The following is a 19,363-nucleotide window of genomic DNA, read 5'->3' as shown; positions in this document are numbered from 1 at the left end:
TAGCACAAGCCTTCCATTTGTCTTACCTTTTCTCCTTTGGTCCAGATCACTGTTGGAGCTGGGTCTCCAGTGATGGGGACGTCCAGACGTAGTTTGTTGCCAGCCACCACCACAATGGTTGACTCGGTGGTGCGACCCATACAGTCTAAGTGGATCTTAGGAGGATCTGTGAATGTAATGTAAATGGTTAAAATGGAAAAATATTTTGTATTATGACTGGTACAATCTGCGTAAGTTGGTGGCTGTGTACCTTGGCGTGGCACATAATCAATCTTCACCTCTTGGAAATCAAGAAAAAAACAATTAAATAAGTTATTTAAGTAAAATTTGAACATGTGAGTCTCTAAAGAGACTCTAATTTTAAAGTGTAAGAATATAAAAGCACACATTTTACCCAAGAAATTTAGTTTAGCAGAGAGGTTGAAAGCATAGCCATCTGGCACAAATGTGTAGTCCCCCTCATCCTCCGGTTTGACGTCATCAATGGTCAGTTTGTGGATCCTACGGGGTCAAAAACTTTAGCTTGTGGCGTCATGGAGTGCAGGCAGCATACCGAACACGCATTACCACGTGCAAACATGTCCTCACCTGCCAATATGCGTGATGTTCACTCTGGCATCAGGCTTGACTTCGACGCCATTCTTGTACCAGGTTCCCCTCACGTTCTCATCTGACACCTCGCACTTGAAAACCGCCTGATCTTTTGCCTTCACTGTGAGGTCTGCGATGCTCTGGTAGACTTCCAGCTCTTTCTCTACATGTTCAGAAAACACAGGCTCAGAGTGCAGATAACAGCAGGCCTTCTGCTTTATGAGACACCAGGTTTAGTTGATAGCTTGTGAGGATAATATGATTAAAAAAAATAAAAGCTCCAGCGACTGTACGCGTGGATAATGTGATAATGATTTTGAGCATGAGGGTCTCCTCTGTGTGTTGTATCTTAGCTACAGACACAAGAGGAATAGTTAATTAGATTTATAGTAGAAAATAAAGTGGCAAGATATGAGGATATGAGGACCATATGCAGGAGCTTCGGGTTATTACTGTATATCAGATGAAATAATGTACAAGAGGGTTATTAAAGTTGTCCCAGGGAAATTGTTATCTGGGTGAGATATCTCACACTGCGCTCCTTTTAAAGGTTACAACAGTTTCACGTCAGCTCACTGCTAGGTAGGGCATATATGATGGGAATGTCCAATGGCATTATAATGGGAGCTCTACTGTGGACTGAGGTGTTGATCCCTGCAACACGATAGCAGCTGGTAATTCTTGGCAGGCTCGCTGTCACGATCCTGGGTCTTATGACCCAGTGTTTTGAGTTTTAGTTCATTTTGATGTTTATAGTATGTTTAAGCTCATTAGGTCTCCTATGTTCATTTGCTTATTAGTTCCCCCTTGTGTTTCCAACCCATGTTAAGTCTCCCCTGCTCTTCATGTGTTTCATGTCTGTGTCTTACGTTGTCAAGTTCTGGTTGTCATGTCTGCGTCTCATTATGTTTCCTATTTTATTTTGAAGAGATCTCGTGTTTTTATATTATGGATTATGTTTTGAGTCCTTTGTTGTACTGTTTCTTGTTTCCCTAGGTCTCAGTTATGGTTATCATAGGTTTAGTTCTTTGGCTTTGTAATATGGCTTCCCTGTGGTCCATGTTGTGTCTACTGTGGCTGAAACCATGTTTCAGGTTCCTATGTTCTGTCTCTCCAGTTGCTGTTAAGTTTACATGTCTAGAGTTCAGTCAGTGTGTTTCCTGTTTTACTTTGAAGGTCCGTGTCTCATGTCAGTGTTTCTAGTTTTGCTTCCCTTGTCTCGTCCAGCCTGATGACTCCCAGCTGTGCTCTCCTTCTGTGTCTTGTTCCCTCGTTATCCCTCTGTGTATTTGAGCCCTGTGTTTCTCTTTGTCAGTGTCGTAGTCTCCCTCATGGCTGTGTTTCCCTGTGTGTTAGTCATCCATGTCCCAGTTTAGTTTTCCATGCCATTCTGCAATAAAGCAGCTTTTTGAGTTTAATTTCGTTGTCGTGAGTTTTGCGTTTGGGTCCTTCTCCTGCCTGTACACAGCCGAAACATGACACTCGCTGTTCAATTAAAAGGCCAACAAAGAGGCAAAGATCAGGTTTATATCTACACACACCTCTGAAACACACACACACAAAAAAAAAAACAACATATGCAAAGGAGAGAGCATGCATATTCAATATAAAGCGAAGAAATTTTAAACAGATGTTGATGACCATTGTGTGATAATCTTTTCTTTTAGAGGGATTTTGATGAATGTTTTGTTCTGTGAGATAATGGTGCTAAGATGGTTACAGGGAAAACTAACTAGATTTTTTTTAATGAATTTTGCCTACGTCCGTGTATGGATGAGTTTGAACAGTCTCCATCCATTATTTCTAGATCACCTGTGGAATTAAAAATAAAACATCTAATCACCTTCAAAGAGACACTTGTCTTAAATATACCAAAGACCATCATGTTATTGAAAAAAAAAGTTCCAAATCTAACTAATTTCTCAAAAGGAGACTTACAAAATTCAGTTGTGCCCAGCGGGGATCCTACATCAGCATCACCGAGCTGCTGTGACTTGATACTAGAGGAAAATCTACCATCTAATAATAAAACATACTTTCAAACCACAAAGTACTCTTTGCCCTTTAGGTGAAATATATGTCTTCTAACTTTAGCTTACATGTGCTCTTACATCTGTGGAGCAACCTTGGGACAATGATAGGTGCTATATCCTAAAGATAGACCACATACCAAGAGTGGCAAGGCCACGGAGCTATTGGTAAGGTATGGGAATGTGTCCTTGAAGAATTCATCACTGACAAAAATGGTTCATATGGTTTGTACGGCGTAACTGACACTCACCCTGCACCAGGACTTCTGCCACAGATTCGCCACCGTTTGTTTTAACCTTGTAGTGGCCACAGTCTTCTTTGGTGGCCTCGTTAATGATCAGCACGTGCTTGCAGCCGTCTTTCTTGAAGCGATACTTGAAAGATTCGTCTCTTGTCAGCTCCACACCATCTTTCTCCCTGAACAAAAATTAAAACCACAATTAAAATTAATATGATCAACAAACATGGTGAAAAGTTTCAGATAAAAAGAGCTAGTTACACTGCTCAACCATTTTTCAGAGGTTGTCTACTTTTGAGGTAAAATGCACTGCGTCTTGTGGATTTTGATGCCACTGAATCCTAGTATGACAATTAAAACAGCTAATTGGCTAGACGTTAGATTTTTGTTACATTTTGCGTCATATTATGTACAGTACATAATATGTTGCTAGGAAAATGGTAAATAGATGGTGAAACATGTTACTAAACCATGTGCCAACATACGTGGAAATGTAGCATAAGGCAAAATCACAGTAAGTAAGTTGGCACTGCACACTAAATCAAAATCTGAGGATACTTTTCTGTATTTAATCAGTATTTAATTCATCAATCTTTCTCCATTTTGACAAGATCCCCAACACCATTGTCTGAAATGCAGTTCCAAAACCATGACAGAGCCTCCACCGTGCTTTACAGATGGCTGCAGATACTCACTGTTGAAGCTCTTTCCTGACCTCCTCCATATGCACTGATGATTATTTGTACCCACAAATTTTAATATGGATTCATCACTTCATCAGACCTTACTTTCTGTCCAACTGAGGTAAACTCGCTAATCTCAGGCTTCTTTTTATCCTGTTTCACTTCCTCAAGAATGACTTCTTGTCAGCCAAACTTCCACCGAGACCATTTATGATGAGGATTTGATGAACACTAGACTGATCAACTGAAGGGCCAGTGTCAGGGCTTAGCTGACATTTCCCCTGTATCTTAAGGACACGACTGTCAGATATTGTTAATCTACTGCAGACATTTTTTTAAGCCAGGTTCTTTCTTTTTTTGTCCTCCACTTGCCCAAATTCCTCAGATTTTTTAAGAACACACTGCATACCACGCACCACAAACTACTTGTTTTTGCAACAGGCTGCTAGTAACAAAAAGCTTAAAGAGTTACAGTTAAAATTACTTCTTTGCTTAGTTGCCTGCTATGTTTAGACACATGACTGAGTCATCCCTTGAGATAAAAGAGCTTGAATGATTAATATTTCAATGTTAGGTGGTTTAGCACTGACCTGTGGGATGTTTTGACATTTAGAAATTTCATCTGTTTCATCACTTAAAAATATTATGACACACGTGTTGGTTTCATCACTTAGCAACATGTCTGATTATGGTTCAGTGCATTTCATTGGTGAGTTTTTGTGTACTTTTCATAGTATGCGGTGGAACAAAATTTAAAATGTTATTCTGGGTGATACACTTTAAAAAACATGTAACTTTACATTGCAACATTACAGATTTCCTGCTTCCAGAATCCAAGGTCAGAGTACAGGTCAATAGGTGAAATAAAGACAATATCTTAAGTTAGAAAGTTTACACTGCATTTCAGAATACACATGCCAGTTTGGGCCATTTTTGCAAAAGAATTCAGGTTTGACTATTTGTTTGAAGCATTTTGGCTGCAGTCCTGTGTTATACACTTATTTTATCGCTTTAGCAAAAGTTGGAACTTTCAGATGATTCTCACTTTGTTACAGCCACCTGTTTCTTTTTGTTTTTTTGCATTTTAGTTACACAATCACACATTTCCTTAGCTCAATTTACTGGCAGGTTTAGGTCTACTTGCGTCACTCCATTAAATACACAAGGTGACCTTTCAGATTAACAGGTAATTCAGGAATACATAGAACCACAGAGAACTGTAATACAGAGGTGGTATATCTGATACATTTAATCTTTGTACTTTGTTTCAACAAACCTACACTGGCCAGACAATAATAGCTTGTATACATTTGTAGCAGCAACTTTCTTCTTCAGGTAAAGGTCATGAGGGACATACTGAATGGCTCATGCAACCTTTTCATTGAGATGATAATTCACAGCTTGTAGCAACACTTCACAGTCTCTGAGGCCTGGTATCTATCTGCAGACACGACATCCTCAGATGCCATCTGTGGGGTGTCTGAGCAACTGTTAAGGATCCAGCAAATTAAAAGAGAGCCTAAATTTAACCCGATTAAATATAATTTAATGGTAGATGGAACACTTTTTTATAAATTGGGACATGGATGATCAGTTACTGGCTGCTTAGCCATGAGTGTAAAGAAAAACATCTAACCATTTAACATTTGCTCCTTCCTCTGAGACTTCACACTCTAACTCCACCCGCTCACCCTTCATGACCATCTGATCCTCCAGATTTTTCACTACCAGGACAGGAGGCTCTGCACAAAACAGATAAGAACATGTGATTTAGCTGAACATCTTTGTTTTTGCATACCTGTGCTGGAACTGGTATGTTGTGAATGTTCTCAAAACATCAAATACCTTTAACAAAGAGCTCAGTGGTGCACTTCTCTTCTCCCACTTTACAGGAATACGCTGCATCATCTGCCAGGGAGCAGTGGTTGATGGTGAGGTACCGCATGTTGCCAACACTCTCAAATATGTACCTTGACAGGGAGGAAGATTATCACACAATGAAAACACTGTTTTTATTTGTTTTTTAAAACCACAATATAGCGTGTGAGAAGGAAAGGAAATGTTTTGTATTACTTATGACACTTACTTGCTATCGATTTAACCAAATGACGCAATAAAGGCACAAATGAGGGAAGTTGGTCATGGAGAGGCAAAAGAGAGAAATGAAAAACAATCAGTAATATAGTTAAGTATGTTCTTCCTAAAGTTTTGCAACAGAATATAATAAAAAGCCACCCTGAGCATCTTCTAAAATGATTTAAATAGAATTTCAGATGAACAACAACACATTAAAAAGAACTTAAGTCAAAATGCAGAAGCAGTGTGTGAAAACTAAGCACAGCCCATGATTCAATAGCTTGTGGAAATACCATTAGTTGCAATAATGTGAAGTAATCATTTTCGGTATGACTTTATCAGGCTTTCACATTGGTGTGGAGGAATTTTGACCCACTTTTTTGCAACATTGCTACAGGTCATTGAGGCTTGTGGGCATTTATTTATGCCCATGAGGTCTGGACTTTGACTGGATTATTGCAACACCTTGATTCTTTTGCTGATCATTGTCCTTTTGCATGGCCCAGTTTTGGCAATTTTGACATATTTGACTCCAGAACACTTTGGTACACAGAGGAGTTTATGGTCGATTCAGTGACTGCAATTCCTGCGGCTGCAAAACAACCCTAAATCATCACCCCTCCACCACCTGGCCAAACATTTTTAGAGAGAAGAGACTTTCTCCTGGCAACTCTTCCAAGCAAGCCAGCCTTGTTCAGTCTTTTTCTGATTGTACTGTAACAAACTTTAGCATTTAACATGTAAGAGTCCGAGTTGTAGTTGTTGGGTTTTTCCAAATTTTCTGCCTTGGGGTGAATTTGATGGGACGTCCACTCGTGGGAAAATCGGCAGCTGTTTTAAATGTTTTACAACTGAATATAATCTTCCCCAATGCAGAATGACAGACTTTAACGTGTTTGATGATGAAGATTGATGTGCAACAATAATAGCTTCTCTAAGATCACTGATGTTTTCTTTCCTGCTTCTCATTGTGTTAAAATATATCTGAATGCTCCAGATCTAGAAACTGCCAAAACATCTGCTTTTATAAAGCTGCTCACATTTACCGATGATCAATCAAATTCCTGTGGAAGTGTTTTTCCACACACTCCTCCTCCATCACACCTTAATCTTTGTTACATAAATACTGACACAGTGTAATATATAATATGTGCTGTTGTTCATCTGACTTTAATTGTATTTAACTAATTTTAAGACCTGCTAAAAACTAGATTCTTTTTGCAGAGTTATTTAAAACTTTAGAAATAAAACAGCGTTCACTTTCTCATTCAGAAGGCTGCATGCATTTTAAGTATCCCTCAGCTCACCCTGCAAACTGAGGCATGAGGCCCTGATTAAGATAAAATACTTGCATCTATAAATATAAAACTTAGCAAAGGTGCACAGGTAGGGTGTATTCAGACCTTCCAGTTGGTTGAATTTCTTGCCCGTTTTTCAGCCACTTCACCTCAATATCTGAATTGGCAACCTCAACAGCCAGTTTTATTTTGTGGCCCTTTGACACTTGGTAGGCAGGATCCAGCTTTTTGAGGAAAGCTGTGTTTCAGAGCATAAATAAAATAAAATAATCAGTCTCTGTTAGGTTTTCATTTCAATTGTGTTAGTTTTGCTACAAGCTCAGCGCACCAACCTTCACTTTTCTTTTCATCTTTCTTCATCTTCTTCAGCCTCTTGAGCATACCCCTCAGGTCGGTGATTCCATACTGAAAAGCAATCTTTTCATATTCAGTAGGAGGAGCCTGGCTGAGGATGTTCCACACATCCACATCGGTCTCCGTGTGCACCTGCACGGTTCTAACACACAAAGACAGAGATGTTAAAACCACTCCAGTGACACAAATGAGTGAAAAGAAGCAGGCTGTTAAAACAGGGACAGTCACTGTAACACACTGGCAAAACTGACACAGTCAGATTCATTGATATTGCATGCATCAGTTCATTATTCGATACTGAAAAACTAACAAGCAACCGTTCAAGAGTCATTTTAGTAGATTGTTTACAAACTTGTAGCTAACGATTAGTTTAAACAGATCGATATCGATTGTGTTTTGTAATCTCCTGTTGTGTCATTATGGCTTGATCTCATTTTGTAGTTACTGTAAAGCTAATTTCAAGAATTTAGGAGTATTACAAACTACATGAACAAAATTACTGAGCCACCTGAGAAAGGCTTTCTATGAAGCTCCCCATGCACATTTTTTGTGCTGCTGTTAATGGACAGTTTCTCATATAGCACTTTTTTGTCCTACTTAGGCATTCAAAGTGCATTGTACAACATGTCTCATTTACACACACATTTAAACGAGCATTTTTTCCCCTTGCCTAAATGCTTTCTCTCTCATGTTCATTCTTCAACTCAGGGTTCAATATCAAACTTGAGCAGCCAGGGATTTTATGACTAACCTTCCGGTTAGTCGATGACTTGCTCTACCTCCTGAACCACAGCTCTGTACCCTGCTTCATAACAATGTATTATCTTCGCTACTAAATTACATTTGGTAGTGAAGACAACAAAAAACTTGATGATTGAAAAAAAGGTTAAAGTGGTGGTGAAGGCATGGCAAGAGTTTGACTTACTTGTAGTACTATATTTCCATATATACCTACTTTGTATTTCTTCGTCTTCTTTTTTTTAACTTTTTAAAATTTTATGTGAACTTATTTATTTATTTGGTTATGTTTAGGCACCTAAACTACTTGCCTAACCCCATTAAATAAACAACTGGCTGCCAGAAAAGAGGCAGAAATAATATAGATAAAAGAAATAGAGAAAACAGCTTTCCCTTGCACCATAATTGAGGCCTGAAATTCATTATTTTTATACAGTCCAGTTGCGCTGCTCACCTTCCATATGAGAGTGTCACTGATAATAAAAGTTATAGATGTGAAAAACTATGAGATGCTTAAATTTCCCTAGCAAATATGATCCCCATTAAACATTAATATCAACATATTTGTATCAAAATAAGATAAAATGTGCATTTTCTTTTTCTTTAGAGCAGTTTCACTACAAATGAGAATGTCTCCTTTTCATACCTTGGATTAACTAAGCTGTGCACACTGCTTGTGTACCTCTGTGTACCTGTCATCTGTTTCCTTGTTGCTTACTTGCTGCTGATGTCTTGTTTGGTGTGAGACTGCCTCCTGAGTAAAGTTTTGTTTAACTCCATCTGCCTGCTCTGTGCATCATGTAATGGGGAATTATTATGCATTTGTTTTACATTCTGTCAAAATGACTGACTCTTGCTTATGCTTCTGTAATAGACTAGCAGCACTTAATCAGCTAAGAATGATCGTGATTTCAGCATTACTATTAATTATTGCAGTCAAATGTTTGCTGTCATGGGGGGAAAAAAAACAAGTAACACAGAACAACAAAAAGTTTCCCAGTGACATTCAGACAACGTGTCAGCAGTTTCTTACCGATTTGAGGGTTTTAAGAAACTGCTGCTCATTCAGAGGTAGAACCCAAGAGGCAAATATGGCAAAACAAACCAGAAAAGTTAAAACACAGCATTTCAAAAGCAATGCAATCAGCAAATTAGAAATATGCTTTTAAAGCACATTAAATATCATTACAATGGTTAAAATGCACTGAAGCAATCGTGCACACGCTAAACCTGAGTCACAACGTCAGTCAAAAATGACTCATATGCTAACAAAGCATGCATTGTTTGGATTTTAACACAGGGTTTGCTTATAGTGAGGCATATATGCGGATTTTAGGGATGTGACATGTGTTAACCCCGAAGACTTTCAAAGAAAAACGTAGGTGCACGGAGGTGGAAGTATTGTCAGACTTATTATAGACTGAGTGAAATGATCTTCGGGGCTGTGACAGTGGTGAGCAGGGGATTTATTTAAAGTGTGAGGAAAGGCAATGGGATCTGACAAAGTGACTCAGGATGTTATGTGATGGAAAATCACGTGTGTACGTTTAAAAAATGGTAACACTTTTTTCTATTCTGCGTGACAGACAAATGTAAAAGCTTGGAGATAATGAACACATCATGCCACCTTAAATTATCACTGTGCATTGTTAGTTTGTGTTCAGGCTTATTTGGTTGCAGATCCGTGATCATTCCAACTTTTAGTTTGCAAATGCAGAAGTAGCTTACTCTCTGAAGATGCAAGGAGATCCAGAAGGAATGAAAGCGTGAGAGTTTTAGATTATAAAGGGCAACCCTCCAAAAAAACAACAACAAAAGCTGAAAGACTATAAATAATTAGAATTTTTTTGTTTATTAGTTTGTAATTGCTTACCTCTTTTTTAATAGAGTACTGAAGTCCAGCTCTCCTGAGTCATCATTTCCATCTGTGCTACTGCAGGAATCAGAAAATATCAACAGCCCAGTAGGTTACCTTTTTCTCATTTCTTCAATAAGTAAATGTTATTACTAAACAGAAATAGTCTATTTTAAATAAAACAAATCCACATTCCCAGACTTGGTAAATCATTTCCTGTTTACTCCAATATGCAAGGGAGAGACATGCTTGCATATCAAAATGTTGGAAGAAAAAAAAAACTGGATCGGACACGCCGAAACTAAAAGAAAACAAATGGAAAGATGTGAAGTGCAGGCAGATGTTTTTGTCTGGAAAGACAGATGTTGCCATGTTTAAGGAAGCAGCTTTCATTTTGGGAAATACACATTTATTTATGCTGGTGTACTCAGGGGGGTCGGGGTCTGTTTGGTCCAGTTAATGTAGGTGGAAACTTATCCACAAAGCTCCACAAATACAGCATACCAGCTTCATGAGTCCAGTCGGACTCGAAGTAGACTTGGAAAAGTTTAACAGGAATAACTGCTCAACTGTGGTGCCCACAGCTGCCAGTGTGCATCTGAATGTGACTATAATCCCTGCTGAAACTCAAATAGTTTACTACATGGAAGTTTACTAAGAAATTACACAAGATGGTGTTCTTGTTTTTGCGGAATGGCTGTATCTGTCTTATACCAGCATCTTTTAACAAAGAGCAAAACAGCAAAGCCAGTCATGCCTAAGGCATCGAGGCAAGCCGTTTACATCTCCTTCCATTCTTGTTACATTAGGATAACTTTACTTCATTTCTGGAAACAAAGTCAAAAAGCAGTATTTCCCAAAACTATAGAACTGTTCTTCAAGCCATGAGCAGCAGCATTCATTCACGCAAGAACAAAGCAAAACACTGAAGGTTAAAGCAAACACAAGTCACCGTACGGTATAGGCTCTGTTTGCTGCTCATGAGTGGGATAACAGATAAAAACAAGGGCACAGTAGATGTGACTGTGTGTTTGTCTCCTGCCTGTGACCCGGCAGCAGGATTAGAAGGTGAGTCTCTGGTTTATGCGGTGGAGTTACAACACACCATAGCTGCACTTCCTCTGTGTGGCAACCCCTTATGGAAGAGCTCGGCTACTGAAAAGCCTGTGTCTTAGCACATCCTGCACTTTCAGTATGATCAAACCACCGTCCAATTTCACTCTGCCATGTAGCTGTTTGTGCAGCTGGCTTTGGTGTTTTGATGAAGACCCAGGAGGAGATCAGAGGGAGCTGACAGATGCAACTAGCGGCATGTCACTTAACAGTTTAATAGCTCAAATCTCCACATATGGAGAGCCGAAGATTAACACAATCGCAGCTATAATTAGCAGTTGCATTCTGGATTTTGAATTTGAGTCCCACACTTAGCTCTCTCTCAAGGTCTTCCTTCTGTTGTCGTTCTCAAAAATCTGCAAAAGGGAGGCCGTATCATTCACAACACTGGGTTTGTTTGGCAGAGAAAAGGCAGGCCGCAGAAGAGAGAGGAGTCTCTGATCTGCATCCTGATTTCTCTGTTCTTTAACAAAGTCCTCAGAGTTTGAATACAGGCCTCAATTGCTGCAACAAACACCTTTACTACCTTGCTCCTGGTCCACTTCTCTTCTTACCGCCTTCACTCCTGACAGGTTAGCATTTCCACAGTTATTTTTCACAGACAGCAATAATCCACTGCAGTTTATTAGCAACTGTACTTGTGCATTGACTTTATAATCTACTGAGTCCTCGCTATCATACACAAAGCTGACGGCAAAGTGATGGCTGCAGTTTTGTTCCCCATTGACTCTGATTTAAAGCATGTGCAAAAATATATCTGCCTATGGGTACTTAAGTGGTTTTCAGTGTTTCTGTTATCTACCGAAAACATGCAGAAGTAATTACTCCAGCTCATCTAATGAAATAATTCAGTCCTTCCTTCACACTTTAAATAGTCATCTTTAGACTGTTTAGAAATATTCTGTATTTTTCTACAGAGGGCAAAAACTGGTTTGTTCATATGCAACAAATCCAAAATAAAATGGTTTTCTGATTATAAAACGAGATTACAGAAAACAGATCACAAAAAATGTATCAAAATGTACCCTTCACATATGACAATATTTCACTTATTAAAATATAGTCAGCCTGGTAATACAAAATTGAAGTAAAAGTGTGATTGATTAATGGATTATAAATAGTTTTATAAAGGGAATGTGAATTTTATAGCTGTGACATTAAAGAAATGGGATGAGGAAGTTAAACTCTCAATGAACAACTCATATAAACAATTTACTTTTTTAAAATCTTTTTAAAAATGTCACATCACTTTGTTTATTCTTGGAATGACATAATTATTATTTAATTTAATTTTTTAAAATAAAACTTACGTGCGTCTGAAAGCTGCTCTTATATCCAGGCCCTCTGGAGCACGAGCCTCTGAAAGAAAGTGTCCAATACCATAAATCACTGTGGTTTTATATATATATGTATGTATGTATGTATTATAAAAAGAGGGTCACATTAATAAAATAAGGACGCTCACCATGAACAGTGAGGTCAAAGTTGCAGCTGTCAAACTTATCCTTGGATGAAACCTCACATCTATAACCTCCAGCAAAGTTAGCCTTGGCAGCAATGATGTGCATCTCAAATGTGTAGACCTGCAATCACATGTGTGCAAAGAGATGTGAGATTTAATGTGTTTGGAGATATAATGTGTTTTGCTGTGTGTATGTGGGATGTTTTTAGGAAGGTGTCTGCTGATTTTCCCAGCCTCCTTTCCTTTGAAATCTCTAAGTTTCCTTGAAGTTCTGGGTTTCCAAACAGGTTTGATGTGTCACTGCTGTGTCATTACCTCGAAGATAGCGTGCCTGTGGTTTGTCGTGCTTTCAGGATAAATGCCTGAGGCAAGATGTTGCCCAACTGACAGTGAGAAGGGCAGGACTTGCAAAACATGTCGGTTGCTTCAGCGTGAAATGCTACATATTCCAGCCTTAAGGTCATTTTAGTGACAAACAACATGAGCCCTTGCATTTGTGTGTTCCTTGAAAGGAAGCATAGCTTTTAACATATGTTATTCCAAATTTCTTCTAGTGTTGCTTGTTGTGATGTCTTTTTAGCATTAGCCCACCTTGGTGTTGCGGTCATATGTCTCCTTCAGTTGCAGGTGTTTTCCAGACTTGCTGGCAAGGTCCATCCACTTCCCTTTGAACCATTTGACCGTGGGTTTCTTCAGCAGCGACTCAGCGTTCACTTTAGCCACAAATGTGATGTTTTCACCTGTGTGAAAACAAGGCTTGGATTTGATTCTCATATCTGATGGCATCTTTACCTTTTCTACAAATGATCATCTTACTGAGCGCACATTATACACATTACATTCATTGTGTGATATAGCTTCTTTTTGTTTTTTATTAAAAGGATACAATATTCTACTTTTTAAGTATTTTCATTACAAGTATCTTTGCTTTTGTGTGTCCACCCTTCCTATACATAGCTGGTTAATTCTGTGGGATTAGATTAAGGATTAAATGTATTTAATTCTATATCCTGTATTTTGAAGCCACTCACCTACAGTGACTTCTCCACTCTGAGGTTTCTCTGTGAAGAGTCCAGTCAGGTCCTGTCTGGTGTCTGGAGGATGTGCATCTGAAAACCGACGGGATTAAAATACAATGCTACAGCATGAACTTCAATTATAAAAATGTTTGGGTTTTTCATTATGTTGAAAATAGCACATTATTAGCTTAGCTCTGAGAGTTAAGACAAACCTATCATGGTCCTGGGCTGCTGACCCAATCTTTTTTATATTTCGGTCCCTCGTGTTCTGTTTATGATCCGCAGGGTCTTTCCTAAATTGTTTATTATTGTTTTGTTTTTCAGCTTTGTGCATGTTATTTCGTGTTCATGCTTGGGTTTTTAGTTTCAGTTACTGTTGTGGTCACTATATTCCCTCCTTGTTCCTCATGTCAGGTTGTCAAGTCTCTGTGTGTGGCTGTTGTTGTGCCTGTGTTACTTCCTGTTTTATTTTGGTAGTCTCTCATCTCTTGTCTTGTCCAGTTCAGCTGTATCTCCTCTTTGCCCCAGTCATCCCTCTGCATCTGTCTTGTCTTAGTCGCCTTTTGCCCTTTCTTGAGTAAACTTGCTCACTGTCTTTGAGGTTCATTCTAATGTTTTCTGGCAACTTTTCACTGGCAAATGTTTGGATTTGCTGATTGTTTGAGGTTATTTCCTGTGTCCTGTATTTGCCTCCTTAATGCACTTGTCACATAGAGGCACATGACATAAACCATTCAACTTTCTGCTGTTGTTGAAACTTTGTTAAATAGAATATGACAATTTTTGATCTGACATTACTCTACTACAGTAAAAATAAATGTGAAATCCTCTTTAAAAGAAGGTCATTAAAAAGTCTGAGGGGTCCTGTATTTATCCACCCTGCTGCATGGAATTACAGGACCTTGGAGACCTTTTCTTTAAACATAGCATGTGCAAAACTTAAAATAGCATCCAGGCAATGCCTTTTCTTACAAATGGCAGCTGTTTTCAAAGTCTTTGTGGAGTACACATGTACAGTTATGAGATATTTTGGGGCATTTTTGAGTATTCGGGGAATGATTTTCACAGCATATTTTACAAAAATGGACAGCTGGTAAGAGAACAAAGGAATCACTGAGTGATAAAAATGAACTTACCCTCAGCCTGTGCTGGGGCAGGAGTTTCTTCTTGTACTGGGGCTACTGCAGGCTGAGAAGGGGCTTCTTCTGGTTTTCCATCAGCAGGGGCCTCAGCTGAAGATAGCAAGCAACATTTGAGAGGCACAGAGAAACAACAATCATACGTTTAGTCCATTCACTGTTCCCCTCTCAACAAAGAATCAGCTCCAAACAGTGAGTTTTTAGTCTTTGAAACAACATAAATAATACGAGAGGTGAAAACATTTTTGTGTTTTGTCAACAAAAACTCTCTGGCCAACATTCATCCATCGCTAGTCTGTCGCAGGGCTAACACACTGGGACAGACAACTATTCGCACTCACATTCACTCCTGCATTCACACCAATGGGCAATTTAGATTTTTCAATTAACCTATCTCCACAAAGGTATCTGGCCAACATTCATCACCAAAATATTTTTGTCTTATCATTTTTTAAAGGCCCGCTGACTTTCCATGTGTTATCAGCTGCCTCTCATGCCTTTCCTCAGTGCCAGTCAAGTGGTGGTTACTCATGAGGAAATAATGCACTGGTGTGGGTCAAGGTCGTCATGCAAACAGAGTAAAGGTGGCTATGATATGAGCCCCAGACAGCTGTGGCCAGTCCCTTATAGCACACTGGGCACTTTGGCTGCTGTCTTTCTTTGACATTTGTTTACATCTTACTAAAGGGTCACACTGATAAACTAATAGCACAAATGTTGCTTCGTGACACACTTGGCAATCGTCTCAATGTACATTAGAGTGCTGTGCAGGTGCGATAAAATACAGGACAAAATGAGTGAAGTTAAACGAGTGAGTAGGTGTGTTCACGGCCTCAAATGAAGAGCTGGACTTTTTGGGAAATAAACTTGCTGTTGTAATATCATTTGTATTTAGAGACAACAGTCTCCAGGACACAGGCATGCAACTAACTGAAGGAAGCTGTGTAATTTCTAGTCACGTTACAACGAGTCATCCGACCACTGAGTTGGATGACTTCTCTCTCTCTCGCCACCATCTGTTATGTACAATTTAAGTCTTACTGAAACAACATGAAGGCCTGTTTCCAGTTATAGCGACAAAGCCAAATGTCACAGACCCTTACGCCAGCTGACTAGTGTTCAAGTCCCTTCTGGGGCAATTATTTTTGATTTAGTGGACCACGTAGGTTCTCATGTCGTTTCAGTAGGATTTTTTGATGTGTTAAAAAATCACAATGTCATGTTTGGGGAAAACACAGTGTGACGACACTCAAACTTTTAAAGTCCCTTAATACAGAGCTTTCCGTTCAGGGAACCAGGCTTGAATGTCATAGATTTGTTCTAATGAGCCAACAACTGATCACCTTGTGACTCCAGCAGGGACGGGGGCAGCAGGGTTACTGAAATCCAACAGAATTCAAAACAAAATGTTTTTAAGTTGATTACTCTAGCCCCATAAGAATGCCTCTCCTAAGTTTGTATGCACAACTACAAAACATATTTAACCACATAACAATTGGACACTTCTGAGGGTCTAAACCTTTATAGATGTCTCTTTTTAAAAAAGGTCTAGACGAAGTTCGACACAGTCATTTCTGGTTCCCCAGCAACTTCACAGTGAGCTATAGAGGTGCCCTTTCATGCACAGGTGGTCTGATGTTTTTTTTAATCTTTGGACCGAGTCAAGGTAGCTGCCCTTAATACAGTATGAGTTATATGCTAAGCCAGCTGTCTGCTGACTATAACCTTGAATCTAGCTGTCAAATACGAGAGTTTCATCAATCTTCTAACTTAATTCTCAACAGGAAAAGAAATGATGCATTCCCCAAATTGTCAAACTGATCCTTTTAAAGCAAACATCTCTCAAATACACAGCATACAGAGCTGTTTCAGAGATCTGGTTTTGAGTAGCTGTCAGAGGGTGCTGTCAGAATGTGCAGAAACATCAAGTGCATGCAGTGTGTCAACTATTTACTGCTTCAGTGGTTTTCTGCATCGAGTGCTCCATTTTGCTTTGTGCACAGTGATGACATTACAGCCCGTAGGTGAGCACACAGAGACCTCAAATGCACAGCAGCTGCATCGCAATCTCCCACCTGGTTGAGACACCACCTTCAATTCAAATTTGACCTTTGAGCCCCCAGCGATCACTGCGTAGACACTGGCGTCTTCTTTGGTAATAACTTTTATAGTGAGCGAGTGCTTGTTCCCGTCGGCTGCAATAATGTATTTGCTGTCGCTGGCAATGTCCTTTGAGTTGCACTGCCATTTTACTTTAGCGTCTGGCTTTTCGGTCTCTGCCTCAAAGATCACAGAGGACCCCTCTTCTGCCTCCTGAGTCTTTGGTTTCCTGGCAAATGCTGAAACTGGGGAGGGTGGGTTGGAAATTAAAAGCAAACCTTGGATGTGTCAATTTAACTTTCTTTCTTTAAAGCTCATATGCTTCCAGACCAGCAGTGAACACAGATACCATCATCTCACCGACAATTCAGTGATTAGAATTTGATCATGCTGTAAAAACACTAAATGACAAATATCTGTGAGATTTGACATTATTTAAACTTTTTTTCATCTGGGTAATTTCTCTCTGCTCAAAAAACAAAGATCATGCCCGAAGAAATTCTGAAGAAAGAACAAGACATATGGGGGCAACAATAAGTATGAATATGTCAACAAAGCTAGAAGAGTCATGAGCTCAGCATGGCTGCCCAGGGTGAAAAATGTTGTACAGTCCACAGCACACTGGGTGGGGCTAACTGAAAACCAATAAATTTGCCTTTTGCCACTCCACACAGATCCTGTCAGAGCACAAACATCAAGTTAGAAGACAAAAATGAATTCTGGAGCACATTCTGGAACGTGAACAAGCATTAACAGTGCTGTACTGCATGTGTACAAGCTAAACACTTTTAATCTGAAAGACTGAAAAAATTTCTTCAGCAACTCTTAAGTGCTTGTCATCTTTGCAAGAACCCTAAAAACAGTGAGCGTGACTGAGACGACTGACTGACATGTTTAATGGTTTAACGGTTATGAATCGCACACTTTGTGCTGGTGTAATGCAGGCGGACAGTCTTCAGCGAGTCCTCACCAAACCACACACAAACCAAAAAAAGAAAGAAAAAAAAAGCCCTCCACATGTTAACAGATGGCCCCGCAAGTATGAGTTTAAATATAGGATGCATATGTACTGGACTAATAAATGAGGCTGGCAGGCTTAAGCTGCAACAGGGGTTGCAGGTATCATAGTTGAGGGATTAGCTGGATGCTATTTTTGTGACTTTAAAGGGAGAGGAAGAATAATGTGCCCTTCTTGTCATGTTGTCAGTCATCTGTACTGTTCTAATTTTCATACTGCTGTCTGGCTTTAAGGTCAAATAGACTCCCTTGAGTTTTATTTTTAGAGAATTTTAGTAATTGTAAAGCTGATTAGTGGTCTTTTAAACCTAATTTCACCTTATTTTTGGATATGTTTAGCAAATTATTTCAGCTGAATCTCACGATGACCGGGTTAAATGTTGGCATTTACAGTTTAATCTCTGTTTAATTCAATCACATTAACGAGTGATTAGTGTTAAAGGTTAGGATTGAGCTGAATGCACCTTCTGCAGCCAAATGTGTTCATTTATATATTATTACAGCTTTTCTTAATGTTGTTGCTGTATTTATTCTTGTCTTTAAATGTTTGACTGAAAACAATCTTATTGACCGCACTGTACTGATAGTAATTGTCAGTAATGTTATGGGCTCAAGACAATTTGTCCTGAACAAATCCTTGACAGTAAAGGTCTTAACACACACACACGCACACAAGCTTGGCCATTTGGGCTGCACTCTTTGTCATCGGATATGTGACATGTCAGGCTTCTCGCTCCTCAAACGGCCATTCATTTCCCACTCAAGAGCGCAAAGAAAACTGTGGAAAGTCATTTGTCAAGTTGGAATCCTGCGGGGCATTTTTGGATCAGTGAATCATTTTGTGAATGCAGTGATGCTGGAAATGTGACAGTGTCGATTTCACATCGGACGATGTTTCCACCTGCGCCGCGAGATGTGTAAGTGAGCTACTGACGTGACCAAAAAGGCTTCAAGTTCAGAGTGTTTTCTGATGAGAAACAACAACTGCATGCACACGAATGTAGTAGGTTCTGATTTTCCCTTCCTGGCTACATGATGGCTGATAAAGCATTTTATTAAAGGCACTTGTGGCACCTTAATAAGCCATGGAATATATTTAAATTTGAGGGGATGGAAGAAGAATACTGCTACTTTACTTGGTCAACTGCATTACACATCTTTAAGCTGTACAAAGTGAACATATTGAACCACCTTTCATTTAATAATCATGAAAAGGAAGAGCTACATTTTCTTTATGTTTTCCAAATGTAATTTCTCAGTTACACAGGTTACAGTCATTGCATGGGAATAAATAAGCTTTATATTTAAAACGATGTTTTAAGTCTGTTTAGAAAACTTTTCATATAAAAACACTATGAACAAAAAACAAAGGCTGTCACCGTCTATAACGAAAATGATATGCAGGTATTAGGCAGGCAGTTTGGTTGTGGTTCATTGCTTAAGAGGGGTGTGGCCCATCTCAGCTTTTTCTCACATGTACTTTTTACACATGTCTTGCCATATTGTTGTTCTTCTGACTAGATATTAAGGTAGAACGTGGTAATATCACAATAAAGAGTGTATCTAAAAGTTTACAGTTATTAAGAGAACTCATATCTATGGCAAACCTTTTGATTCATGGATTAGTTTGCTCAAAGCAGGCATGTGAC

The 19,363-nt window shown here is 39.1% G+C and overlaps 1 protein-coding gene across 1 annotated transcript in view; it reads right to left on the bottom strand.

The window, feature by feature from the left end:
• mybpc3 (myosin binding protein C3) overlaps nucleotides 1–19,363 on the bottom strand; it is a 34,250-nt gene that overhangs the window by 14,621 nt on the left and 266 nt on the right. The window contains exons 2-19 of the mRNA XM_084935684.1: nucleotides 14,595–14,690; nucleotides 13,471–13,548; nucleotides 13,031–13,179; nucleotides 12,443–12,560; nucleotides 12,288–12,336; nucleotides 11,504–11,542; nucleotides 9,883–9,942; nucleotides 9,043–9,066; nucleotides 7,250–7,413; nucleotides 7,023–7,155; nucleotides 5,630–5,632; nucleotides 5,389–5,513; nucleotides 5,180–5,285; nucleotides 2,873–3,039; nucleotides 589–754; nucleotides 395–501; nucleotides 251–280; nucleotides 27–166 (exon numbers count right to left, since the gene is read on the bottom strand). Of these exons, the coding sequence (XP_084791810.1) occupies nucleotides 27–166; nucleotides 251–280; nucleotides 395–501; nucleotides 589–754; nucleotides 2,873–3,039; nucleotides 5,180–5,285; nucleotides 5,389–5,513; nucleotides 5,630–5,632; nucleotides 7,023–7,155; nucleotides 7,250–7,413; nucleotides 9,043–9,066; nucleotides 9,883–9,942; nucleotides 11,504–11,542; nucleotides 12,288–12,336; nucleotides 12,443–12,560; nucleotides 13,031–13,179; nucleotides 13,471–13,548; nucleotides 14,595–14,690 (1,754 nt within the window). The remainder of the gene's footprint in view (nucleotides 1–26; nucleotides 167–250; nucleotides 281–394; nucleotides 502–588; nucleotides 755–2,872; nucleotides 3,040–5,179; nucleotides 5,286–5,388; nucleotides 5,514–5,629; nucleotides 5,633–7,022; nucleotides 7,156–7,249; nucleotides 7,414–9,042; nucleotides 9,067–9,882; nucleotides 9,943–11,503; nucleotides 11,543–12,287; nucleotides 12,337–12,442; nucleotides 12,561–13,030; nucleotides 13,180–13,470; nucleotides 13,549–14,594; nucleotides 14,691–19,363) is intronic.

Source organism: Perissodus microlepis, chromosome 1, assembly GCF_051167445.1.
Source record: "Perissodus microlepis isolate ML-2025 ecotype Zambia chromosome 1, ASM5116744v1, whole genome shotgun sequence".
NCBI lineage: Eukaryota > Metazoa > Chordata > Actinopteri > Cichliformes > Cichlidae > Perissodus > Perissodus microlepis.
Note: the sequence above shows the minus strand (reverse complement) of the source record. Positions and strands in the feature narration are given on the sequence as shown.